The 27,995-nt window shown below is 35.6% G+C and overlaps 1 protein-coding gene and 1 pseudogene across 4 annotated transcripts; both read right to left on the reverse strand.

Moving 5' to 3' along the window:
* Nucleotides 1–65: 65 nt before the first annotated feature.
* On the reverse strand, nucleotides 66–27,991 carry HORMAD1 (HORMA domain containing 1). Of its 4 annotated transcripts, none has more exons than XM_070467298.1 (15): nucleotides 27,002–27,991; nucleotides 17,990–18,066; nucleotides 17,148–17,292; nucleotides 15,311–15,374; nucleotides 14,873–14,909; nucleotides 12,698–12,718; nucleotides 12,407–12,433; nucleotides 11,055–11,122; nucleotides 10,404–10,555; nucleotides 8,893–9,152; nucleotides 7,399–7,465; nucleotides 7,239–7,312; nucleotides 6,441–6,524; nucleotides 2,526–2,597; nucleotides 66–770 (listed from the first exon to the last, which is right to left on the reverse strand). In XM_070467298.1, the coding sequence occupies exons 2-15, from the start codon at nucleotides 18,020–18,022 to the stop codon at nucleotides 690–692; spliced, it is 1,185 nt and encodes a 394-aa protein (XP_070323399.1). In that variant the 5' UTR covers nucleotides 18,023–18,066; nucleotides 27,002–27,991; the 3' UTR covers nucleotides 66–689. The 4 variants fall into 4 exon arrangements, with proteins under 4 accessions (XP_070323399.1, XP_020767749.1, XP_020767742.1 ...); XM_020912090.2 differs by lacking the exon at nucleotides 27,002–27,991 and adding an exon at nucleotides 18,963–19,128; XM_020912083.2 differs by lacking the exon at nucleotides 27,002–27,991 and adding an exon at nucleotides 18,972–19,127.
* On the reverse strand, nucleotides 19,689–20,036 carry LOC110150256 (centrin-4 pseudogene; annotated as a pseudogene).
* Nucleotides 27,992–27,995: the final 4 nt, after the last annotated feature.

Below are 27,995 nucleotides of genomic sequence, written 5' to 3' on the forward strand. Positions count from 1 at the left end.
ATTTCAAAATTAGTGCCTAAACATTTTCTACTATTTAAATAAAAATTAGAAGCCATGAAAGAGTCTAGACACTGAACAATATTTTATTTATGCTGCCAAAAATGCTAGATTTTAAAATCAGTCATTTTGTCTTGTAAAAATTATTTTAAAAGGTGAAGTACCAATTTTAAATTGTACATTATATATTATCATGTTAATACACTGTATCAAAGTACTGAAGACATTGTTTTAATAACACACACAATAACACACACAAATACAGCCAGTTAAACTGTAGTTTTAACATGGGTAAAAAGTGAATTTCTAGAAAAATTTAATACAAAAATAAACATTGTTTACTTCAAAAAATGGCTTTTAGAGGGCCTTAAAAAATAATGTGTTTAAAGGAAGTGTCTGCCAAAATGGAAGATACATCAATATCGAGAGGATAATTAATAGAATTATGACACTGGTACTTCTGTTTTTATACAAAAGTTCTCTTGAATTTGTCTCAGATAAGATTAAGGATCATAATATGATAGTTAAGGATTCATTTTAGTGTACTGACTGCTTAAGACTATATTTTTACTGACTGCTTAAGACTATATTTAAGTTTTCAGAGGTAGGACAAACACACCTTAAAATAGTAAAATAGCAACCTTTAGTTTAAATGTTGTGAAGAACTCTGCAAACATGCAGAAAAAAATTTTTTATATATGCTCCTTCGGTTCACTAAACTTTCTTCTTTTTGGCACTGACTCCTGACTAGAAGAATCAAAGTGATGAAGGACCTGTCAAAAGAAAACAACTACTAAGAATACTTTCCAGTTTAAATATCTTTAGAGTTATTTTTTGTGTCTCTGAGTTTACTTCTTCCCTTCCTTCCTTCCTCCATGCCTTCCTTTCTTATTTAAAAATTTTGTTTTTTATATCTCCTGATGGCTGCTGAAAACAGTCTTGCAAAGTATAAGGTTTTCATTAGGGATATTGGAGTAGTTAGAAGATTTGATATTATGTCTTCAAAATAGTAGAACTTCCCTAGTAGCTCAGTTGGGAAAAAATCTGCTCCAAATGCAGGCAATTGCCTGCAATGTAAGAGATCTGGGTTTGATCCCTGGGTTGGGAAGATCTCCTGGACAGGAAATGGCAACCCATTCCAGTATTCTTGCCTGAGAAATCCCATGGACAGAGGAGTCTGGCATGCTACAATTCATGGGGTTGCAAAGAGGTGGAGATGAGTTAGAAACTGAACCACCGTCTCAAAACAGTAAAGTATTTTGAGGGGAGTGAGAAGGAGGGAAGATTAAAAAATGAGATGCAAATAGAGAAACATTTCACTTTGGCATCACGTAAGATTTACATCATGTTTTGCTTTTGGTTTCATTGGTATTTAGCAGTGCCTGATAGATTTTAGACATTCAATGTACCCTTGAATGAATGGGAGGATGAATTAGGAAAATTGCTAACAAGATTCGGAATTACAGAGTTTTTATTTCTCTGGTAAAACTCACTAATGATACAAACTGGATTATGATTTTGCAGAAAAAAAAAATCAAGGCTTAAAATATTGGGAAAAACTAAAGAAACTAACTATTAGTGAAATGTCAGGTTATTCCATTTCCTTTTTAAGATACATAAATTGAAAACAGTATTAACCAACTATATCTTTGAGACTATTCCTTTAACATTTGATTTTCAAAAGTTGTCAAGTTTTCAGTTTTAACATTTGATTTTCAAAAGTTGTCAAGTTTTCAGTTATCTAATTTTTATTTTATTTTTTTCAGTTATCTAATTTTTAAAAAGATTTTTACTTTTTGGCCATGCCACATGGTATGTATGTTCTTATTCCCAGACCAAGGATCAAACCCACACCTCATGCACTGGAAACGTGGAATCTTAACCACTGGTCTGCCAAGCAAGTCCCTAAGTTGTCTAATTTTAACCTACTAATAATACTCAAAATTCTGGTTGAAAATATATAAATATTCATCTCAGAAATGACAAATACATTATCTGATTTGCTAAAATAAGGTTCCAAATATAATACAACTTGTTACAGAATTTAGGTCAGGAAAATTTTCTAAGGTACTAAGAGGAGATGCTATATTTTTAGAGAACATGTGAATTTAGTAACTTATCTTGTTTCTACTTTAGTTTTAATCTGTAGAAAGCTCAGATCAAATCTGTGGCCCAATTTTAATTCTACATAAATAAAATGGCCTGAGTATTCTTGTACTCTCATTTTTTTCTTATTCTATTCATATTTTTCCTGATGTTGATTTTTACTTTATACATTCCTCCAACTATTTCAAATCATTCACGGAATAAGACAGTAAATGTTAACATGGGAAAATTAATAAAACAATGTACCACATTTTATTTTAAAATCACCCAATTTTTTAGAATCAAATATATTTAAACAAGATCTGAAAACTAGAGCTCTGAGGTGTATCTAGGGATATCATATTTATCATTAACTTAATCTACAGCAATAATATTCTGATACTTGCCATTTCATTCAACCTATATATTATTATAAGACTTACTGTTTTCCTAGATTCAAGCTGAGTTCTCTTCCGATTTTCCTTAGAAGATTTTACTTGTTGATTTCCATTAGCCTCCACAAAGAAGAATAATTACCAATTGGTTATTTCTCAAAGAACAATCAGCATGATTGTTCAACCACAGGCAACTATATGCAGTTTTTAAAAAAAACAACTTTACTGAGATATAATTAGGATACATAAAATTCATCTATTTAAAATATACAAACTTCAGTGATTTTAAGTATAGTCACAGAGTTGTGCAACCATCACCGCAGTCAATTTTAGAGCACTTTCACCCTCTAAAAGGCTTCCCCAGTGACACTAGTGGTAAAAAAATCTGCCTGACGATGCAGGAGAAACATGAGACCTGAATTTGATCCCTTGGTTGGGAAGATCCACTGAAGTAGAAAATGACAACCCACTTCAGTATTCTTGCCTGGAAAACTTCATGAACAGAGGACCCCGGCGGGCTACAGTCCATGAAGCTCCAAAGAGCTGGACATGACTGAACACACAATATATCCTCTAAAAAGAAATCCTGCACTCTTCCCTGGTGGCTTAGACAGTAAAGTGTCTGCCTACAATGAGGGTTCAATCCCTGGGTCGGGAAGAGCTCCTGGAGAAGGAAATGGCAACCCACCCCAGTATTCTCACCTGGAAAATCCCATGGACAGAGGAGCCTGTTAGGCTACAGTCCATGGGGTGGAGCTATCACTCCACTATTCCCCCATTCTTCCACCAGCATTAAGACTGTCTCTACAGAAATCCTTATTTTAGACTTTCATATAAATGGAACCATGCAATACTTTTGCATGTGTGTGTGTATGACTGGTTTCTTTCACTGAGCATAATGTTTTCAGGGTTCATCCAAGTTGTAGCATGGACTGATACTTCATTCCTTTTTATGGCTGAATAATAATAGTCAACTGTATGGATATACCACATTTTGTTTATCCATTCATCTGTTAGGAACATTTAGGGTTTTTCCCCCATCTTTTGGCTATTGTGAATAATGCTACATATACAGCTTTTAAAATGAATATTAGATGGTGACAAGTTATTAGCTGTCATAGTATTATCCTCTAAAAGTACATATTTATTTTCTGACGCTCAAAATGTACTTTTCAATAACTGCCTTACTATATATATTAAATATTTTCACTTCCTGCCTGTTTCTAGTCATAATTCAGTCACTATTGACAAAATTAGGAGTGCTTCGGTGGAGTAAAGGATAGTAAAGGATATTCATTTAAATAGAAGCTGCCTAGAAAGAACATTTTGCTGCAAGAGGTAGTAATTTTTGGAATTCTTTTATTTCTTGCTTCCCAGTTCTAACTTTCCATCAAGAATGTGGTGGGGGGGGGAAGGTCACCTAAAAATAGTACTACCATCAGTGGTGTTCTGGTTAATATTTAACAACCAGTTCTCTGGGAGAAATAAATCCTAAGGTTAAGGCATGGCCAACGGACTGGAAAAGGTCAGCTTTCATTCCAATTCCAAAGAAGGGCAATGCCAAAGAATGTTCAAACTGCTGTACAATGCGCTCATTTCACATGGTAGCAAGGTAATGTTCAAAATCCTTCAAATTAGGCTTCAACAGTACACGAACCAAGAACTTTCAGATGCACAAGCTGGATTTAGAAAAGGCAGAAGAACCAGAGAGCAAATTGCCAACATCCCCTGGATCATAGAAAAAGCAAGGGAATTCCAGAAAAACATATACTTCTGCTTCATTGACTACACCAAAGCTTTTGACTGTGTGGATCACAACAAACTATGCAGAACTCTTCAAGAGAAGGGAGAGCCAGACCACCTCATGAGAAACCTGTATGCAGGTCAAGAAGCAACAGTTAAACTGGACATGAAACAATGGACTACTTCAAAATTGGGAAAGGAGTACGTTAAGGCTATATATTGTTACCCAGCTTATTTAACTTATATGTAGAGTACATCATGTGAAATGCTGGGCTGCATGAAGCACAAGTTGGAATCAAGATTGCTGAGAGAAATATCAACAACCTCAGATATGCACATGATACCACCCTAATGGCAGAAAGCAAAAAGGAACTAGAGGGCCTCCTGATGAAGATGAAAGAGGAGAGTGAAAAGGCTGACTTAAAACTCAACATTCAAAAAACTAACATCATGGCATCCAGTCCCATCACTTCACAGCAAATAGATGGGAAAAAATGAAACAGTGACAGATTTTATTTTCTTGGACTCCAAAATCACTGCAGATGGTGACAGCAGCCATGAAATCAAAAGACACTTGCTCCTAGGAAGAAAAGCTATGCCCAACCTAGACAGCATGTTGAAAAGTAGAGACATCACTTTACCGACAAAGGTCTGTCTAGTTAGAGCTATGGTTTTTCCAGTAGTCATGTATGGATGTGAGAGTTGGACCATAAAGAAGGCTGAGCACTGAAGACTTACATGATGCTTTCGAACTGTGGTGCTGGGGAAGATTCTTCAGAGTCCCTTGGACAGCAAGGAGATCAAACTAGTCAATCCTAAAGGAAATCAACCCTGAATATTCATTGGAAGGACTAAAGCTGAAGCTAAAGCTCCAATACTTTAGCCACCTGAAATGAAGAGCCGACTCGTTGGAAAAGATCCCAATGCTGGGAAAGACTGAAGGCGTGATGAGAAGGCGATGACAGAGGATGAGATGGTTGGATGGCATCAATGACTCAATGGACATGAGTTTAGCAAACTCTGGGAGATGGTGAAGGACAGGGGAGCCTGGCATGCCGCAATCCATGGGGTTGCAAAGAGTCAGACGTGACTGTGCTACTGGACAACAACAATGCTGTGAATACTTTCATTACGTCCAGTTTCAAGCTAGGTAGGAAAAACATGATGTCACTGAATGAAGAGGGGGAAAGAAATCCTCCAGCATACCACTGTTAGAGTGTGCCATTTGTTTCCTAACTTTGGATATCTTTTTTTTTTTGTTGAGCTGTGCAGCATGTGGGATCTTAGCTACCCGACCAGGGGTTGAACCTGTGCCCCTGCAGCAAAAGCATGGAGTCATAACCACTGGACTGCCAGGGAATTCCCTGATATAATAGTTCATATATTTTATAAAACGCTTTTTATTTACCTTTGAACCTTGGAGAATAACTTAAAAGACCTAAAATAAAATATAAACCTCTATTTGCATACACGCTAAGTTGCCTCAATTGTGTTCTACTCTTTGTGACCCTATGGACCACAGTCCACCAGGCTCCCCTGTTCATGGGATCCTCCAGGCAAGGATACTGGAGTGGGTTGCCACTTCCCACTCCAGGGGACCTTCCTGACCCAAGGATGGAACTCATGTTCTCTTGCGTCTCCTGCATTAGCAAAAGGGTTCTTTACCACTAGTGTCACCTGGGAAGCCCAAATCTCTATTTAGTACAACTCATATAAAAAACTAAAATTAAGCAGCGCTGTTTTTTCCTTAAAATATGAGATTCACTTTATGTAAGATATGTATGTATATATATATTAATGTATAATCATTTTTAATGTATTATTAATAAGATAACCAACTCACAAGATAGAACATGGGAACACTTTAGCATTCTTAGAAATTTCCTTGGGAGTCTGGAGGATAGTGTCACTTCTCGAAGCTTCTTCTGGATTTCCCTCTCCACTGCACCTTCAGTAAAATTAACCATTCTTTCCTTTGTATCTCTATGTAGCCTATTCTGACTGCTATCATAGTGCTATATCACTGCTTGTTTACCTGAAATTACTAAACTTTAAGCTAAGAGCATATTATATTTCCAGTACCTAGTAAAGTGACACATATTAATAGTATTTGCTTACTAAATGTTGGTCCAATAAATGAAGTATTAAAAGCAAAATAAACTCAACTACAGGGAAAATTACAAGGTTAGAATGAAATCAAATCTAAAGAGATGCTTTTACCATTTTATTCTGAAAAATTTTTCCACTTCTTGTTTTGCTTTCAGACACATCAAGTTCAGATGTTTTACTGACTAACTGCTCAACCTAGAAAAGAAAATAATTACATGAAACCACTAAAATGAGAAGCTTTTCATAATAATGGGGGTCAAAAATTCAATCACATAAACTTTAGGGTCTTGCTATGTTGAGTTAATGAAAGTCAGTAATTTTGTGTTGATTCTTACTGTCATAAAAAGTACAAAGGTAAAGGTACTGGAACTGACACTGTATACTGTACATTGACCATTCACTGAATTGAGAAACACCACTCTTTCAAAACATAAGAACTTCATTTCACACCCACTGGAGAAGGGCTGTGCAGAAGAAGGTAGGCAATCATTAGCCCCATTATTTTCATGTTGATTTTTTCTAAATGTTATTTCAAGATTTTACGATATATAGAAAACAAAATTAAACATGTTCTGCTCCAAGGCAACAAAAATGTACTATATATTCCATTTGAAAATACAAAGCGTTGTTGAGTTAAATTTATAATTACTTAAGATTCTATTTACCTCTGAAATTTTGAGACTCTTTGAACAGTATTTAGGCGTATTACTAAACAAATCAAACAATAATACACTCAAAACTTTTTAACATATAATTCCCAAATTTTGTTAGTAAACATTCTTAATAGCTAATTTTATTCTAAAATACATAGAATATAAGAAAATCTGAGAAATAACCAGATAAGCATATAAGAACCTGTCTTTTGAAAAAATTCAAGTTAAAAGTGAGATAGAACTGTAAAGTTTATACCTGAGAATGAGAAGTTGAAAAATCTGGACTTCCTTTAGATTTCACTTCATCTTCTTCACAAACGAAACTTGGTTCTGTTAAAAAAATAAATAATTAAGAGTTAAAATGGTATAAAGCTGAATTGAAAGTGAATTAATTTACATTTTCATTAACTTCTCACCTCTATGTACAGAATAGCCAGGGTTTTTTTCCTGCTCTTCCATTTTAGTGTCAGTGTCAAACTCATCCTACATAATTACATGAAGGAAAAAAATGGACACATTCCAAAAAGAAATTAAAGCAACTGGGTAGTATTTATTAACAAGCTTGTTTTACATGAAGGTTAAATATAACACTATAATAACCTCACGCTTTCTACAAATAAAGCGGTCCTATACTTAAAATAAGGATACTTATTTATCCAAAGTATAAAATCCTATTTTTCTTTACTTTGCAAGATTGCTTGAAAGTAGCTAGTAAAAATATACAACTTTTTGAAAAACGTATGATGATTCTAAGAACCCCAGATCTTACTATTGTTTGAGAGCATTGAATTAGACATGGTGACACAATAAGCTACAACTTCCGGAGCTCTGAAATTTCTGTATAGATACTAGTATAAACTCTGAACTCTCTTCAGCGAGTTGGGAAAGGATAAGTACAGTTATGGTATGACAGAAATAGCAAAGGTTTGATGTATACTTTATAATTATTATTCCCCTTGTGACATATGTCAAAGAGCTTTAAATATTTTAAAGAATGCTTCATAAATCCCAGCCATATTTGTTCATAAAGCAAGACTAGCATTTAGGTTTTAGGAAGACGATTCTTTCTTGACTGAACTGGTTGAAAATTGAGTTTTCTGTTTGTAAAGATTTGGCTACAGAGCCTAAAACAGAATAGTTAGTCCCTATCACAAGAACTGTGATCATAATTTAGAATAAAATGAGGCAAGAGAAAACCACAAAGGTGAGATTGAAGAACACACACAATAATGATGGAAGATTTTCTGGGAATGAGGCTATAATTTTAAAAAAAGCTTTTTAAATACTTCAATTCATCCATCCATTCAACCAATATTGAGAATACATTCTGTAAATCTAAATGCTAGGTACAGAAGAAATACAAAGCTGAATAAGACACTTATCCTGCATTTCAGGAACTTCCAAGCTCCTTCAGGACACTGAGTTTTCAGGCCCTTAAGAAATTCAACCACAGGCTTACATGAACACTTAATAGAGGTGATGAAGAAAAGATTCTAGCATTAGTCTGGGTGACTGGAGTCATTCAGTGGTTTTCTTTTTTTGAACCTAGACCCAGAGAGTGAAAGTGCCAAGTCCTAACCACAGGACCACCCAGGGATTCCATGGTTTTCAAATTATGCTCCAGACAAAGTGGTTTTCTTAAGAGTCCACCATGAGTGTAAGTGAGATGGTAAATGGCTGGGCCTCCAGGACCATTCCCTACTTCATCACAATAGTTGTGCTTTTAAATTTCTGAGAATAATATTCTTTGCACCCACATGAAAAGTTTTGACCACAAACCTAAACCTTCTTTACAGTACCTTTCAAACTTGAGTTTATGGTGATATTAAGTATTTACAGCTATTAAAGTACTCAGAATTTAATAAAACATTCATTACTACTGTACTTTCTAACTCTTTAAATATACTTACACTTGCATAATGCTCCTGGTCATCTTCTACATCATCTTTGTCCGTAAGAATTTTTTGAAGTGGTGTTTTTAATTGTTTTGGTGACAATATACCTGAACCAATATTTTCCATTCGTTCTCTCTCAGTGGTCACTTTTACTTTGAAAGTGTGAAAAGGTGTTGGAACTTCTCCCACATTTAAGTACATAGGCTCTCCTTCAAATATCACTCCTTCACAATCACCATCCTTAAAACCAGGAGGCTGGTAATCTGGGGGTGTAACTGCAGAAAAGTAAGTATAAACTATGCTGTTCATGAAATTGAAGAAAATATATTGATTTTTATTATTATAGAATATACAGCATATTAAAGAAGTTTTAAATAGTATAGGACATATAGTAATAAGTAAAATGCAATCTCCTACTATCTCCAAGTTCCTATTTTATTCCTTAAAGGTAAACTTTTTTCCTTACACTTGACTAGCTATGTGACTTGAGGAAACTATTTGTCATTCTTGATTCGGTTTCCTCATCTGTCAAGCGGGGAAAATACTACTAGTACTGACCTCATAGGGTCACTGTGCTACTGAAGTCTATAAATGATCAGAACAGAACTGACACAGAAGAAGTAGTCAGTAAATGTTAGTTATTGTTGATGCTTTGTGTTCTTCTAGAAGATACTATGCATGAAATATATATAAATATATTCTTAAAAAGCACAAATGAAGTCATAGTCTTCTGTACCTAGCTGCTTTCAACATCACTTTTTAATCTGCTTTTAATATTTTTTGGATAACAATTTATCAGCACATTCTTTTAAATAGCTTGCACAGCATTCTATTATATAGATGCACTATAATTTACTCAATCCTCCAATAAAGAACATTCAAGGTTAAATTTCCAGTTTGCTTCCAGTTTAACAAATGCAATAATGCATAAACATATAACCTTGCATTTTTGTCTATGTATATTCCCAAGATACTTTTCTAGCTACAGAATTTCTGGATTAAAGAGAATGTGGGGGAAAAAAAAGTAAAGAGAATATGGGACAGCGGAGCCTGGTGGGCTGCTGACTATGGAGTTGCATAGAGTCGGACACGACTGAAGCGACTTAGCAGCAGCAGCAGCAGCAGCAGCACTTAAAATTTTTATATTGCCAAATAGTCCTCTTAAAATGTTACATGCCACATTAATGGTTACATTCTCTCAAGAGTATACAAAAGTGCTTGCTCCCCCCCCACACCCCTGCCAATAATGATTTTATAAGTTGTATGATCTGGTAAGTGAAAACTGGTATCTCATTGCTTCATTTCTTTAGTTATGAATGAGGCTGAGCTTCCAATGGACGTGTTCTTATCACTGGAGAAGTGTATGTTTTTTCAAATACCAACATGAAATTGAAATTTTGTAATTAAAATATTTATATATATATAAAAATTTAGGTGCCTAAAAATATTTGGGATGGAAACCAACTGTTTCATTAATAAGAAAATATACAGGTACCAACTAAAACAGGATGATCTGGAAATAGTACCTTCATCGTAGTAAAAAAGTTTCATGGTCAAACAAACATCATTAGGTAAAGGTCCCAGATTTTGCATTAGAATATAAATCTTGCGAATGAGAAGAATACTTGCTTTCTTGGTGTCAGCAAATGACATATTAGGTTCACTGCTTTGGTTTTTACTAGAAGAGAATCACAGTTTCTTTTATGACATCCACAGCTTCTAATAACGTAACTTCATGTTTTACTACTTAAGATTCTTATTCCTATTAACGTATCAAGTTGTTAAGTTAAAAGTTACAATTTCATGTGTTTAATACCACTATCATAAAACATTTACTATCATTGCTAATATTATAATTCTAAACTAATTTACATATATTAATACACATTTTATGTAAGCTGTTTTTTAAAGGAAACCAATGATGAATTTTATTGTATTTCTAATCACATAAGCACACAATAGATTTCCTACTCTTTGGCTCTGTTTCGCAATTAAAATATATACAATTATCCGCAGAATTCTGGCTTGCAGCCACTCCAAAGATATTTTGTATCCTTGATAGTACATTAGGGATGTTTGAGAAGTTTCAGAATTATTTCTAAAGTTTGGCTATACAGTATTATTATGAATAAGTGGTAATCTGCAATATGAAGAGAAAACCATAGAATAATAATTACCTTGTAAAGTCCATGACTGGTCCATTACTGGTGTACTTGAATTTAAATTGGTAACATTCTGAAATTGTCTAAAATAGAAAATATCATAGTTACAAATCTGATATATAATACTGGTGGCTAAGTAGCTATATATGGATTTTTTTATGTCTCACCATTTAATAATTCTTTCTGTATGATAACCCATATTCATCCATTGAAACTTTCCAATCCTAAATAGTCAATTCCCAGGGTTTGGGATTTGGGACTTCATTGCCGGTAGGATACTTATTCCCCACTCACTGCAATTTATGTTTTACATACCAGAGGGCAGGAACTCCTTCATAGGCAGGTAAAGGAGGTAGCACATCTCTTCCACTAACAGAATGGTTAAGCACAGGACTTAAATTCTTATTATACGGTAAGCACAAGCATTACTACAAACAAAGTTAGTGGAGGTGATGAAATTCCAGCTGAGCTATTTCAAATCCTAAAAGATGCTGCCGTTAAAGTACTGCACTCAATATGCCAGCAAATTTGGAAAACTCAGCAGTGGCTACAGGCCTGGAAAAGATCAGTTTTCATTCCAATTCCAAAGAACGGCAATGCCAAAGAATGTTCAAACTTCTATACAGTTGCACTTATTTTACATGCTAGCAAGGTAATGTTCAAAATCCCTCAAGCTAGGCTTCAGCGGTACCAGTACTGAGAACTTCCAGATGTACAAGGTGGATTTAGAAAAGGCAGAAAAGAATTTAGAAAAGGCTGCAGGTGCGTGGGCTCAGTAGCTGTGCAGCACTGGCTTAGCAGTTTCAGGGCATATAGGATCCTCCTAACCCAGGGATCAAACCTGTGTCCCTTGCATTGGCATGTGGATTCCTAATCCCTGGATCATCAGGGAAGTACACCCTTTTGTTTCTTGTCTTCTGGTTTTCCCTTTCATTTCTTATAACCCTTTCTTTAATTGTCAGATGAACAGGTAGACGTGACTGGATTAGGGTTTACAGTCAAAGATTAAGGATTAATATCTTATTTTTCTAAAACTCAACTCCTTTTATAATTCTATAAAAGAATACCATTAAAAATAAGAACACTGTAAAAGATCAGAAGTCAGGAGATTTAGGTTATTTCTAATGGTTTGTATCTTTGTGGCCTTGAATCAGTCACACAATCTCCCTTATAGTTAAGGGTGTTAATCTGTTTAAGGCTAACAATACAAGCCCTGTCTTAATTCAGAAGTCTTTATGAAGTTCAAATGTGAAAATATATGTGAAAGTGCATTGACAAAAGCACAATTAAAGCATTAGAAACTATTATAATTTTATGTTACTTATAGATATTAGAGGCATTATGTTTCTTTACTAACTTAAACATACCTGAGGGTCTTCTGGATTGGTGTACACCTATTTAAAAATAATTTAAAACTGAGTTACGTAAGTTACATATAAGGAGAACTAAACTGGATATTTAGACCAAAATATTAAATGAATTCAGTAAAACAAAATACAGAACCCACCCTCCCCCACAACAAATATTACTTTTTCTAATGAACAGATCAGTGATTTGTGTCAAATGATATAATAAATAGATTGTTTCAACATTATCTAATTAAGCAAGGCTGAATTTAACAGTCTTTTATAAGGGACATACAATTTAAAAATACTTACAGCTAGAACAACCATCCTCAGCTGAAATATAACAAAGAACAAAAATCTTATTTTTATTATATATTTTTGCATGATGGATCATAAGAATTATTTGTCCTATTTCAACATTTATTCCTAATAAAAATAATCTCACAGAAAACAAACTTCATCTGTTGCAGGTAAAACAGTATCTCAGATATCCTTCCCTATTCCCCCAAATATCTATTTCTAGTTATCTTATTGAAGGTTGAAATTCCTATCACTGACTTAAGCAAATGAGGCATTACTGCCAGTTACAAGGAAAATACATATTGTGAAATAACTCATTAAATCTTACCCAATATGAGAACTGGTTTTGAGACAAGAAAAACAGTTCAGGGCCCTGCTCATTGAGTAAAGGGAAGAGGCTTTGGGGCCTATCGGAATAGAGAATCACAGGAAATCATTCACTCTAGTAATCTGCCAAAATCCGAGTCACCCTTAACTTGGATCTTTTCTTATACTCCAGAACCAATCTATCAATAAATCCAATCAGGTCCGTTAGATATATCCTGAATCTTTTCATTTTTTCCCTTTGTCATCCTGGTCTACATGTGTGTGTGCTCAGCTGCTTCAGCCGTGTCTGACTCTGGGCAACAGTATGGACTGTAGCCTGCCTGGCTCCTCTGTCCATGAGATTCTCCAGACAAGAATACTGGAGTGGGTTGCCACGCCCTCCTCCAGGGGATCTTCCTGACCCAAGGATCGAACCTGGGTCTCCTGCATTGCGGGAGGATTCTTTACCACTGAGCCACCAGGGAAGCCCCATCCTGGTCTAAGACACCATTATTTTTCATCAGTACTTCAGTAATGGATTAAGTGCTATTGACCTTAATTACAATCTTATTCTTCTTTGATGGCATATTCTCTAAATAGCAAAATGATTTTTCTTTTAATTTAAAATATAAATCTAATGATGATACATTTCTACTCAAATCTTGCAAATGGCTTCTACTATACCTAAAATAAAGTCCAAGTCCAAAATACGAGTCAGCCTACTCAGCCCTGAATGCTCTGGCCCTGTCTATCTCCACAGGTTCATCTTCTGCCACTCTCTTGCTCTGCTCATCACACGCCAATCATTCTAGACTTCTTTTTATTCCTTGAACTGGCCAAATTCCCCTCCAACTCTTTGCATTTGCTGCTCTGTCAGGAATATTTTCCTAATATCAATGCCTAGCTGGTTTCTTCTTTTTTTTTTTTTCATTTATTTTTATTAGTTGGAGGCTAATTACTTTACAATATTGTAGTGGTTTTTGCCATACATTGACATGCACTTCCTCAGAGAAGTTCTTCAGACTACCCAATCTAAAGTTACACCACCTCTCCATTTGCCACATCCTTTTTCTTAAAATGTTAATGGCATTTAACACAATTGGATGTTATCTAATCTCCTGGTTTTATTGGTTGCTTTCCCATTACAGAAGAGGCCCTCTTTGTCTTGTTGACCATTTTAACTTACCAGCTCCTACCTAGAATATATGTGCCTAGCACAGAACAGGCACTCATTTTATGAATATTAAAAACATAATGTCTTAATGAAGAAGGCTGGTAACCATGGACAAAATTCTATCTTTTTCATAATTTTTAAGTTAGATTTGCTCTGTTGATATAAATGTAAGCTCAGTAAGTATACACAAAGCCTTATCACTGTTTAACCCAGACTACATGTAAGTTTATTTTTAAACTCTCATGAAGAATAATTTATTAAATTATTAGTATAAGTATGATTTTAGAAGGCATGTGAAACTAATGAAAAAACTATTTCAAAGGATGTTTTAATTCATTAAGTTTTTATAAGTTAATGTATATTATTAATGCAAATGGGGCTTCCCAGGTGGTGCTAGTGGTAAAGAACTCACTTGCCAATACCAGGTGACATGAGAGATACAGGTTCAGTCCATGGATGGGGAAGATCTCCTGGAGAAGGGCATGGCAAATGAGTGCTAATAATCAAAACTGGCTTGTCAAAATTTGTTAGGTAATAATTCTGTTAGCTTTAATAAGTTGAATATTAATCTTTAAAATATTCAAATTTTTAGCTTTGGGCTGGTCTATACCCAAGTTAGTTTAAATTAATCTTTTACTATATGGTAACTACTGTTACATTTGTAGAATATAAACTATGAAAAAAAGAATAAAGAGGTACTGACTTACATATTTTTTGTGTAAAGCATCATAGCATCCTAACATCCTAAAAAATAATCAAGGATTCATTTTTAGACTGAATGCACTTCCAGAAAATAGTTCTTTTAATGTCTCATTATCTCATTACTAATACACAATTATTATTAATAATGAAGCTCCCTTATTTAGTAGCTTAAACAATAAAATAAAACAATGTGGTAGAAATATAAAATGTCAACAGGGGATGAAAAAAAGGAAGACAGAGGAACAAAATAGGAAAATTAAGCCTGCTTACATGGAGTCTGAAATAAAGAAAATTTTAATGCAAAAATCCAAAGATCTGCAGGAGTAGTATCCAGTGTTAAAGGGGGAAATCACTAAAACGGGGTTAAACACTTAAATGTATACAAGGCACCAAAAAATATGATTTAAGAAAAAAAATTTCCTTTTATTATTTATTTTACTTACCACTTCACTAACTGTGTAGATCCTGGACAATTTTTATCTTCTCTCAGAATTTTGACACAAAGATCTAAATACAAAAATAAGGATACAGAGGTACTTAAGATTAGTAAGCATCTAAAATCTTTGCGTAAACTCCGGGAGTTTGTGATGGACAGGGAGGCCTGGCGTGCTGCGATTCATGGGGTCGCAAAGAGTCGGGACATGACTGAGCGACTGAACTGAACTGAAAAACTAAAATGAAGATTATTTTCTTCAGTTGTGTATTACAGGTTTATTATTACTAGCAATGAACTTCCAGATGATTGATGTTAATAAAATTAAAGAAAGAAAGGTTGCATGAAAACAAATCATCTTTTTATCCTTATTATAAAATAAAATCATAATTGCTTAGGATGCATGTTGGTGGATAGAAAAAATTTTCCATTTTAAAAGCTATAGAACACTTAGATATAATACTTCATGCCATTGTTATCTAAGAAACTTAGAAAATTTTCTCTGGTCCCTTATCCCAATTAAATACTTGCAAAACACCAAGAAGTTAAAAGGCTATCAGACAGAGTCCAGCAAGGAAGCAATTAGTAGTACAGTGGAAAGGACTAAGATCAATCAGTATCAGGTTTCATATGTGAAAAACAGGAATAACATCTAACTCATAGGCCTGTAATATGAACTAACAAGATATCACACATAACATGTTGCTTAACATATTGCCAACAAAGTTGGTGAACAATATAAGGTACACATTATGTGATAGTAAGTCATTATTACAGTATAAAATAGCTGTATTACTTTCACTTCTTTAAAATAACACAAGAACATATACTACCACTGTAGGAGACTATAAGTAATAGGATGTCTTTACCTATTTATTTCATCATTATAAGCGTAATGTCAGGTGATATTATACTTGAGAGATTGAGGGAAAATTTTATGATTAAGTGCTTTCCAAGGTATTGAATATACTTTAAAAAATCACTTAGATGTCCACACAAAAATTTGTATATAATTGTGGCATTATTTGAAAAGCCCAAAGTGGAAACAACCCAAATATTCACCAACTGGTAGCAGATAAACAAAACATGGGATATTCATAAAATGGAATTCAGTTCAGTTCAGTTGCTCAGTCATGTCCGACTCTTTGCGACCCCATGAATCGCCAGGCCTCCCTGTCCATCACCAACTCCTGGAGTCTACTCAAACCCACGTCCATCGAATCGGGGATGCCATCCAGCTATCTCATCCTCTGTCGTCCCCTTCTCCTCCTGCCCCCAATCCTTCCCAGCATTAGGGTCTTTTCCAATGAGTCAACTCTTCGCATGAGGTGGCCAAACCACTGGAGTTTCAGCTTCAACATCAGTCCTACCTTTTTTTTTTTTTCATGGAATATTCCATGTAATATTATTCACAAAAAAAAGGTAGTAATCTAAGCTACAAAATGAATGAAACTTAAAAACATTATGCCAGGTGAAAGAAGCCAATTACAAAGGACCACATATTATATGATTTCATTTATTTAAAATGTCTAGAATAGGCAAATCGATAAAAGACAGAAAGCAGATCAGTGGTTGCCTAGGACTGGAAATGGGGGAAGAAGAGAGTGACTTAATGGGTATGGGGTTTCCTTTTTGGTGACGAAATGCTTTAAAACTGATTGTGGTGAATACACCCAGAATCAATGAATTCTGCACTTTAAATCAGTGAATTGTTAGATAGGCAAATCATCTCAATACACCTGCTATTATAAAAACAAAACCTCTAAGTAAAAAACTACCATTTTAGAGCAAGCCAAACTAAAAAAATAACATGTTTAAAGAAAGTTTTTAAATAAACATTACGTTACCATCTAGATATCTTGTTCCATAAGCACATTCCGGAAATATTCCTCTCAAATATGTGATGCAGGATACTGAAACTGCTAGGAGCCTCTTCACTAACACTAAAGACTGCTGCTCAGTTGATATCTTATTAGGAAATATCAGTGCACTCTAAAATTCAAGGGAAATTAAAAATGTTTTATTTAGCTTTACTAAAAATACAGTCTTCTTGAACTTAAAGTAGATCCAATTTTTTTGCATAAACATGGTACCTCTCCCAAATTCTTAACCATGGTGGTTAGAATCCCCAGAAAATCAGGATGGCTTCTATACTTTGCAGGTGTTTCCAGGGTGGCAGTTTAAAGCTAACAGGCAAAAACTGCTTAAATATCATTAGAAATCCCCCTGTAGTTTAACTGCATAACACATGGATAGATAGCACTGATTTTTCTATCTAATTTTTTCCTTCTTTTCTCTTTAGTCACTGACTGGGTTTAACACAGATAGGTAACTGTAAAGCAAGATATGTGAAGAGAAGACAATTTTATATTTGTGGGGCATAAAAATTCATGTTCTAGGAGAGGACTGCTATTAGTGATAATTTCATCAAAGCAACATAATAGCATTCATTGATACCTAATGCAAGCTGAATTTGAGGCGGCAATTTAATGCAATGCATCAAGCATCCAATAAAATTCTCCATTAATTCAAGTTAGTTTAGCAAGTATCTTCATTTCTTAAAACATGGAGTTTACTGGCATCATTAAACTCTCAAAGGTTCAACTCTTTCAAACATAAAAATAGTTGATAATTCAAGAAACAATAAAATTAGCTAAATTAAAATATATTAAAATACAAGAAACCATACCATGGAAGTTCTCTGTAATTGTGCAGTGGCCATCTTCTGATATTTTCTTTAATTCAAATTTGTGACAGAAATACAAACTTAAAAAAAAAAAAAGAAATACAAGCTTTAACTTCACATCTTATTTTTATCTCTAATCTGGTTCACTACATGTAAAGTCAAAAGAGTTTTATGGGGATAAATGGGACTCTTTTTTTTTTTTTTTTTTTACTTAGAATCTTTGAAAACAGAGGTTCATTTTGCTATAAAATTAAGTAAACTGTTAATTTTAGGCCGCTTGACTAGCAAGCCTGACACAAAAAAGGGTTATTAAGAAAGCTCTTTAAGTCTTTTTTTTAAAGGGATTACTAAGAAAGCGCTTTACAAGAGCGTTTTTTTTTTTTTTTAAAGCACAGACTACTATTTTCTTCACCTCACAGTATTCAAACATTGATAACACTGCACAGGTAGGCAATGAAAAACTGCCCCTGCCAAATTCTTTAATCTTTTAATTTTTGTTTTAAAGTTGTAGTTTCAAAATGACCAAATTAGGTAACTTTCCTTCCCTGAACTTGACCATGGCTCTGGATGTAACATATTATTCTACCCTGTGGAACAACCATAAAACAGCAGTAAAACATATTTTAGATTTTTTGGACTGATTCAGATTTCTCATTTCTTTGATATAAGTTTTGAGGGTTTTTTTGGTCCCAATTTCATTTTTCTTAACCAGACAATTCATCTAGAAGAATTCACAGAAGAGTCTGTTTATCATAACCATTTACATTTAAGGCCTGGACTGGATGCCAGAGTTCACCTAATCTCAAGAACCTCTGTGAAAAATAAGCAGGTATACATTCCCCCCCCCCCCCCCCATCCCGTCGCCTGAATGTTTTCACCACTAAGAGCTTAATAAATTTAAAAACAGATAGGAGGTAACAGAGAAAGGCATTATAAAGCAAAAGACAAAAAGAATGAAAACAAAAACGAAACAAACATGTATTACGGATCGTCCGAGAGTGGGGCCGACAGCAACCAGGAGACCGGAAAAAAACGGCACGCGCTCCGTCGGTCGCGCATGCGCCTTCCTTCAACGGTTGCCTGCGCAGGCGAGACAGTCGATTTTGACCCCAGATACAGGTCACCTTTCCCGCCAAGAGCAGCGCAAGGCGCGCTGGGAAACCCGAGGGTATGAAGGTTTCCTTCTCAGTTGCAAAAGCCACGTGCCCGCGGGGAAGGTTCATTGTGTGTGCCAAACCCTCCCAGTGTACATAATCGTCTTACAGTGAACAAAGTGTTCTCAACAGCCATTTAATTAATCGTATTAATTTCTGATTGTTTTCACACTTTTGATTTTGTTAACGGCATCTACCACATATTGCGTGCCTTCCCATCTTACAGTCTCCTGTGTCTTCAGGAAACAGTCGCTCTAGCAGTCTCCTACCTAGCTATTTCTACTTTGCTGTGTCTGTGGGGACAGTGATAGCTTGAGTGTAATTAATGTCTCATTTTTTTTTTTAAGGAAGTCACTACATTTTATTTCTTGATGTTATAGATTTAAGAACATATTGGTAGCAACATGTAACTTCTCACATGGATTAGACATCAAGAGACCAGTTTATGTATATAAACTTAAACACTGAAAATGAATACATTTGCTATTATGGAACTTAAAACAAATACAAACTTGTTAACAACTTTCCAGAAGGCACAAAAGACAGTATTAATAAAGAGTAGTCTTTTGCATCATTTTCAAAAATTCTTCCTTGTTTATTTCTCCATCCCCATCATAATCAGCCTCATCAAGCATTTCCTGAAGTTCATCATCTGTTAAATTTTCCCCTAGCTCCTTAGCAACCCTCTTGATACTGTTCAGTGATATACTTTCTGTATCATCATCATCAAATAATTTGAAAGCCTTCAGTATTTCTTCTTTTTCATCCTTTTCACTCATTTTTACACTCATGGCAAAAAATTCTTCAAAACTAATGGTGCCAATTCCTTCTTTGTCAGTTTCGGCTATCATCTTTTTAATTTCTTCTTTCTTTGGCTCAAATCCTAAGGCCCGCATTGCAATCGTGTCTCCAACCGGTGCCCCCGGCCGGGACCTCCCAGCTTTACCCGCCAGCTGAGATACCCAACAGTAGCTCACCGCCCGTCTAATGTCTCATTTAGAAGCAAAATAATACTCAGAGCTGGTAGGTAGTTAAAAGATTGTCTAGTAATACAAACTTAGTTTGCAGATTGTTATATATCCAAGTAGTGTCAGTAGTGTAGACATATATTAGTAATTCATAGTCTTTGGTAGGTCTACCTGCCTTACCAGTTAGAAAACAGCCACCCTAGATATGAAAAGATTTTCTCACAGTAAATTCAGAGGAGAATGAAGATTAGAACTCTGTTTTCACTGTCAGAAATAGTGAGAATCCCCTGGTCTAATTATTTTGCTTTTTGTTTCCCTTACACTTAATGTTTTGTAAAAAATTAAACAGAAGCCCCACTTAAATGAAGTTGGGAGATCAGAATGGAAAGTTCTCATGCCCTGAGAGCCAGGAAGAAGGACTTCACTTCTTTCCTTAATTCAGCCAGTGAAAAGTCATAGACTCTTGGTTTACTGTGGCCTTCCCAACTTCCTTTTTCTCTCTGTAAAAGCACTCTCCTCCCTATGCTACGTAAGGACTTGCACATGGCTGGCCCTGGTTGCAAACCATTGGAATTGCAATTTTCTGCTGATCGTAAATAAACCCATCTTTGCTGGAAAAATATCTGGCAGTCTGTTTCAGGTCAACAGCTTATAAAGAACTTTCACATTCATTACCTCATCCTTCTGTTACTTTACGTTGCTTCTTCCAAGAATTTTGTGAAGATAACACAAGTTATTACTCTATTTTAGGGTAAAATCGGTTTCCTGAGATGAGCTCACAAGTAATGTCAGTGCTGGCAAATGGGCAGTCACTAGACCATCTAATGATGACATATTAACTTTATGACAGTGCACGCGTGCTAAGTCGCTTCAGTCGTGTCTGACTTTGTGCAACCCTATGGACTGTAGCCTGACAGGCTCCTCTGTCCATGGGATTCTCTAGGCAAGAATACTGGAGTGGGTTGCTGTGCCTTCCTCCAGGGGATCTTCTCCACCCAGGGACTGAACCTGAGTCTCACATCTCCTGCATTGACAGGCAGGTTCTTTACCACTAGCACCACGTGGAAAGCCCTATGATACAGTACTTCATATTAAATTTATTTTTGAGTTATTAACAACTATACAAAAAAACATGTGAAAAAGTAAATAGCTCATCTGTGAATGATAGAATCATAATAATGTTGTAGGGGAGGAATAATTTCTCCTCTACCTTGTTAGAGTCTCTGGCTGAGCCTATGAATTAAACTGACAGAAGGCAGATTAACAGCAGAAAACATACAAGTTTTAATTATATATTTTTTACAGGTACATGGGAGTCTTCACAAGAAAAGTGAGGACCCAAAGAAGCAGAGTTGAATGCTTATATATTGAATTGGCAAGTAGTAAAATTGTGAAAATGTGACTAGGCAAAGCAGGGGGGGGGGGGGGTGCATTGGGATAGTTAAATGAGTGGAGAAGTGACTAGGAAGGTGAGGGTTAGTTAAATAAAGTTTGTACAGATTTATTTCAGCATGTCCTTGATAAAAAATGTTTCTTTCCTTCTGGTAGAGAAAGGACATCTTTCACATGGGAATTTGATCTCCTGCTTTTAAGAAAAAGAAGGAAGATCAGAATGTCCTTTGTGCAGCTACTGTTTTTCAAGTGCCTTTAACTCAAAATAGTCAATACACCAGAGTGGCACATTTAGGGTTGGCACATTGAACTCCTTCAATGCAATATCTAACTACTGGTTAAACCAACTGTATCACTGACTCTATTTTGAGGATGAGAGTGGAGAAATGGGTGGTGTTGGTGCAAGAGATATAAAATATCAACTACCATAATAATAAGCATATAGATACCATTTAAAATTGATAAGTAAAAAATAGCAATACAAATCTATCAGAAGGTAAATACTAGAAGAAACAACTAAAATAATTATCATTGACGTAAAACTATTCAGTCAGTTCAATTCAATCACTCAGTTGTGTCTGACTCTTTGTGACCCCATGGACTGCAGCACCCCAGGCTTCCCTGTCCTTCACCAACTCCTGGAGCTTACTCAAACTAATGTCCATTGAGTTGGTGATGCCATCCAACCATTTCATCCTCTGTCGTCCCCCTCTCCTCCTGCCTTCAACCTTTCCCAGCATCAGGGTCTTTTCCAATGAGTCAGTTCTTCACATCAGGTGGCCAAAGTATTGGAGTTTCAGCTTCAGCATCAACCCTTCCAATGAATATTCAGGACTGATTTCCTTTAGGATTGACTGGTTTGATCTTATAGTCCAAGGGACTCTCAAGAGTCTTCTCCAACACCACAGTTCAAAAGCATCAATTCTTCAGTGCTCAGCTTTCTTTATGGTCTGACTCTCACATCTGTACATGACTACTGGAAGAACCATAGCCTTGACTAGACGGACCTTTGTTGGCAAAGTAATGTCTCTGCTTTTTAATATACTGTCTAGGTTGGTCATAGCTTTTCTTCCAAGGAGTAAGTGTCTTTTAATTTCATGACTGCAGTCACCATCTGCATTGATTTTGAAGCCCAAGAAAATAAAGTCTGTCACTGTTTCCATTGTTTCCCCATCTATTTGCTATGAAGTGATGGGACCAGATGCCACGATCTTAGTTTTTTGAATACTGAGTGTTAAGCCAGTTTTTTCACTCTCCTCTTTCACTTTCATCAAAAGGCTCTTGATGAAACTATTGATAAAACTGAGCCTAAAATAAGACTCTTGATAAAACTATTACTGCTTTTTAAAATGTTGATTGAGACTAAGAAGTTCAGCTTTTACAGATACACACCATAAAACAAACAATCTTCAACTATGCATAGTGTAAATCATAGTACCATTTTGCATATGCCTCTGAATTGTTTAATAATAGCTGCTAAGTACTCCACGGAACATAGCATTTTTGCTGTCTAGAAATTGATAAATTCTTAATTATATTACACAAGCACTGCCAACATACACATATCTATATTCTACTGATCAATTTTTATACAATTTATTTGCTATTCAAAATTGTTAGGGAAGGAAAACCTTTCCTCTACCCTCTTAGTCTAATACTTGGGACCTGAAAATTAAACTGACAACAATCTGATTGGCAATAGAAAAAAAAAAAACAACTCACATATTTAATTATATATATTTGTATGGGAATTCATAAAGAAATGTGACTCAAGGATGTGGTTAGAATGTGAAGTTCATATGCCATCTTAATAAGGGATAGAGAAGGATAGAGGGGAACTTATGGGAGAACAAATGACTTACAGGAAAATATAAACGAACCCTTAGGAGAATGGATATGATACATGTTAGTTTTATGACAATTTCTGCTTAGGTGATTTCTTATCCAGGTGCTGACTTATATTGACTTTTTCTCTTTGGACAAGTTTGTGTTCTGTCTTCTTGTTTAAGCTCTCCCATTGTACATGAGTATTTTTTTTTGAAGTCTTTTTAGTACCTTTTACTCTATTTTTTTTTTTTTTTTTTGCATTTTTGTGTCTTTTCTAGAAGGGAGGTGATTTTGCTGTTTAAAATAGATAGCGCTAGTTGTGTTCAATGTTCCTAAACATGAGGAAGTTGTTATATGCCTTAAAGAGGAAATACAAGTGTTAGATAAGATTTTTCTAGGCATGAGTTATATAGCGCTACTGGCTGTAAATTCAATATTAATGAACCAACAAAGTATATTAAATAAGGTGTCTTTAAGCAGAACCATACACAGAAGAAGGTCAGTTGATTAAAATGATGTGACCAGGGTCTTATAGGAAACTAACCTTGCATTTCCCTTAAAAACAATAGTTCAGTATTTGATAATTCATTGTTCGTGATATTTTTTGCTGGTCACTACTAAAAAATAATGAGAATTGACTGTTATACACTTATAGGGTTCAGAACACACTACCCAAAATATGGCATTTTGATATATTGAATATTTTAAGCTGAAGGAATTCAAAGAATGGCAAGTGCAGAATTCCTGTCCCTTTCCCCCTGAAGCAGTTCATGGAAACAGCAGGTGCTGGAAGGATTCTCTGTCACCCCCTCCCCTTTCTGAAGCAGGTCATAAGACCCTCATGTGAGTGGTGCTCTCCCTATACCTGGAAGAAAGGAGCATCCTTATGTTCAAGACAAGGGATGCTCCTGAACGTTTCTGAATTCAGCAGAACTTGCTGAGTTTCCCCCAGTTTACCACCCCTTAGCTCATACTTTTCTGTCCTACCACATTTTTCCAGGACTTCCCACTCTTCATCAAACCTAATATAAAAACACCCAAGTTTAACTGTTTCTTCCAGTCTTTAAATCCTTTTGACGGCTCCCATGTCAAGTAAACTTAAATTTGTATGCTTTTCCTTGTTTATCTGCTTTTTGCCAATCCAATTTACAGGGCTCTGGCTGGAGAAACTAGGAAGATAGTAGGGAAAATATCCCCCCATCCCACAATACTTGCTGATTTTTGAGCCATGTGAATATATAGTATGTGTTAGTCACTCAGTCATGTCCGACTCTTTGTGACCCTGTGGACTATAACCCACCAGGCTACACCCTCTGTCCATGGGATTCTCCAGGCAAGAATACTAGAGTGAGTAGCCATGCCCTTCTTCAAGGAATCTTCCCGACCCGGGGATAGAACCTGGGTCTCCTGCATTACTGGCAGATTCTTTACCATCTGAGCCACCAGGGAAGCCCCATGTGAATGTATTAGCTCTACTAAACATTAAATTAAGTTTTGAATAATGGAGTCTTTAAATTTTTAACAGGAGTTCTAAAATAGTTTCTCAAAGTGTTGGAGTTCATTATTGTGAAAATACTAGGTCTTATTTTTACTTCTAACACATACGATGTGCCAGTCATTCTTTTGTTTTCATTCATCAGTCATTCATTCTTTCAACAAATAGTGACTGACTACTTTGGCCACCTGATGCGAAGAGCTGACTCATTTGAAAAGACCCTGATGCTGGGAAAGATTGAGGGCAGGAGGAGAAGGGGACAAACAGAGGATGAGATTGTTGGATGGCATCACCAACTCAATGGACATGGGTTTGGGTGGACTCCGGGAGTTGGTGAAGGACAGGGAGGCCTGGCGTGCTGCAGTTCATGGGGTGGCAAAGAGTTGGACACGACTGAGTGACTGAACTGAACTGAACTGACTTTAAGGCAGGTAGTATGCTAGGGTCTGGGTACAAAGTGTCATGATTTCAACCCTCCGTGACCATACAATCTAATGAAGGAGAGAGATGTTATATGAATAAACATACATCAATATATACATAATTACAATTTGATTTAAGTGTTACGGCAGAAAAACACTGAATTTAATGAGAAAGTCAAGAGCAGAGAAGTTTAATTTAGATAGGAAGGAGGGTCATGGAAGATCTCTCTGAGGAAATGTCTTTTGAGTTACAACCATAAAAGGGGTATGAAGTATTTTGGGCAGAGAAAATACTACTTGCAAAGGCCCTAAAGTAGAAAGTGCTTCAGAAACTGAAGGGAGGCCACTATGATAAAAGCATAGCAAATACATAAAACTGTCCCCAGATGAAAAAAGAAAGCCAGGATATGCAGAACTGAATAGTCCGCATTAAGAAATTTGTGCCTCTCAGGTGTAATGGGAGATATTGAATGATTACAATTGGAAATTATATTATCTAATTTGTATGTTCACAGGCTCCCTCTGGCTGGCAGGAGGATGAATTGAAGATTGGTAGTGGTGTTGGAGGCTTGAGCAAAGATACATTGATTCATCTTGAATAGTTGTATAGCTTAAGGGCTGCTTTTATTTTTGTTTATAAAAATAGACATGTAATTAAGAGTATAACTGTGTATATGGAGCATCAACAAGATTCTCATCTAGAGAAGAGTAAGAAAAGGATAATTCTTTTCAAAGAAATAATGTCTGTCTTCATATTTTTCTTATATTTTTAAAAATAATTTTTATTTATTTTTGGCTGTACGGAATCTTCATTGCCGTACGGGCTTTTCTCTAGTTGCATGAGTGGGAGCTGCTCTTCCTTGTGGTGTGCCAGCTTCTTATTGCGTGGCTTCTCTTGCTGCAGAGCGTGGCTCTCTGCAGGGGATTCAGTGGTTGCAGCACATGGGCTCAGTAGTTCTGGTTTCCAGGCTCTATAGCGCAGCTCAGTAGTTGTGGCACACGGGGTTTCTTCCTCTGTGGCATGTGGGATCATCCTGGACCAGGGATCAAACCCATGTCTCCTGTATTGGCAGGTGGATTCTTTACCACTCAGCCACTGGGGAGCCCATTTCTTAACAGCATTTAACAGCATGCTGATTTTAATAGCATTGTTCAGTGGATTCCTAGTTCTGGAATGTTTAAATCCTCTTGTTTCTTTACCTTTATTATCCATTTAAATCCTAGGTGTGCTCGTTGTTCTCGATTTGTTCCTAGTTTTTTCCTTTTTTTCACAGTTACTAAACTTGTCCAGGGTTTTATCACCACAGGCTTCTTTCATAGCTCAGTTGGTAAAGAATCCACCTGCAATGCGGGAGACCCCAGTTTGATGCCTGGGTTGGGAAGATCCCCTGGAGAAGGGAGAGGCTACCCAAAAGGCTGCAGTATTCTGGCCTAGAGAATTCCAAGAACAGTCCATGGAGTCAGAGAGAGTCGGACACAGTTGAGCGACTTTCACTTTCACTTTTATCACCACACATGTATACTTACTATAGTATTTTCTAGCTACTATTCTTTTTATTTTCTTCAAATCACCCTATATACAGCTCCCAGAATATTTCTCTTTAATTTATTTTTTTATTTAAACTTTCTTTTGTGTAAACTTTTTATTTCTTAAAAAAGACTATTTCTGTAGTTTAAAATTACTTATGGCTGAAAATTCCCCTTTGTGTTAGACATACAATGATGATTTTTGTTATATATTTCATTATTCTACTTACTAGTTCAGAGGTTCTTCACCTGGGATCCACAGATTCCTAAAGGATCTATGGATAGAATTCAGAAAATTTGTGGATTTTTATGGGGAAAAAAAATGATACCTTTATTTTCAGTAATCTCTAACTGAAAGCATTTCCTTCAATTCTGAACATAGTCCATAAACCACAGTAATAATAATACTTGTAATTCTGTCACCGAAAGAAAACTCAGGTATTTCTATACCACATTACAGTTTTTTTCAGATACCTTCAAATATCATTTATATTTGTCACTATTTCAAAATTAAGATAGTCATGGGCTCTTGTTATTTAATGCATTTTAAAAGAAGCATGCTTATTTCTATAGCACAAATTTATATTCAAAAATTTTAATATTTTAATATAATCAGTATCCTTTGTAATTCTATGAATTTTATTTTAAGGAGTTAAAAACATTTTTCTGAGAAGGTACCCATTCGTTTAATCAACTGACAAAGATTAAGAACCTATGTTTTTGTTCCATTTACGGTGCTTGAAAAATTGTGGGCAAAATAAAAATTTAAAAATATTTACAGAAAATGGTTATTTATTTATTTGTCTGGGCAGGGTCTTACTTGTGGCATGTGGGACCTAGTTTCCTGACCAGAGATCGAACCCAGGCCCCCTACATTGGGAGCTCAGAGTCTTAGCCACTGGATTACCAGGGAAGTGCTGTCAACTAAATACTTTTTAACTACAATGTTTTTCTACAGTTTTGATGATAGTCATATGTTACTACCATGTTTTTATAGTGAGCAATTCTTATTCTTTAAAGTGTACTTCCTGACAAGGGAGCCAAAGATAGTGAAATAAGTTTAAGTTCAGTTTAAGATATACTGATGACATCATCCCATCCATTTTTCATGCCATAGACATGAACTTAGACAATTTAAAGTTCCTGCTACCTCTTCAGGAACTGTCTCTTAATCTAGAGCAGGTGTGAGGAATATCAATCTGAATTAGATAAAATATGAGCAAT

This window comes from Odocoileus virginianus, chromosome 5 (assembly GCF_023699985.2).
Source record: "Odocoileus virginianus isolate 20LAN1187 ecotype Illinois chromosome 5, Ovbor_1.2, whole genome shotgun sequence".
Taxonomy (NCBI): domain Eukaryota; kingdom Metazoa; phylum Chordata; class Mammalia; order Artiodactyla; family Cervidae; genus Odocoileus; species Odocoileus virginianus.

What these genes read in the sequence shown, in the direction of transcription:
- HORMAD1 (XM_070467298.1), bottom strand. Translation starts at nt 18,022, where the DNA reads ATGGCCACTGCACAATTACAGAGAACTTCCATG. An exon ending in CCAATCCAGAAGACCCTCAG is followed by an intron (nt 11,123 to 12,406) that starts GTATGTTTAAGT and finishes TTTCTATTTTAG; the next exon opens with ACAATTTCAGAATGTTACCA. An exon ending in AGCTTGAATCTAGGAAAACA is followed by an intron (nt 771 to 2,525) that starts GTAAGTCTTATA and finishes TTCTTTTGACAG; the next exon opens with GTCCTTCATCACTTTGATTC.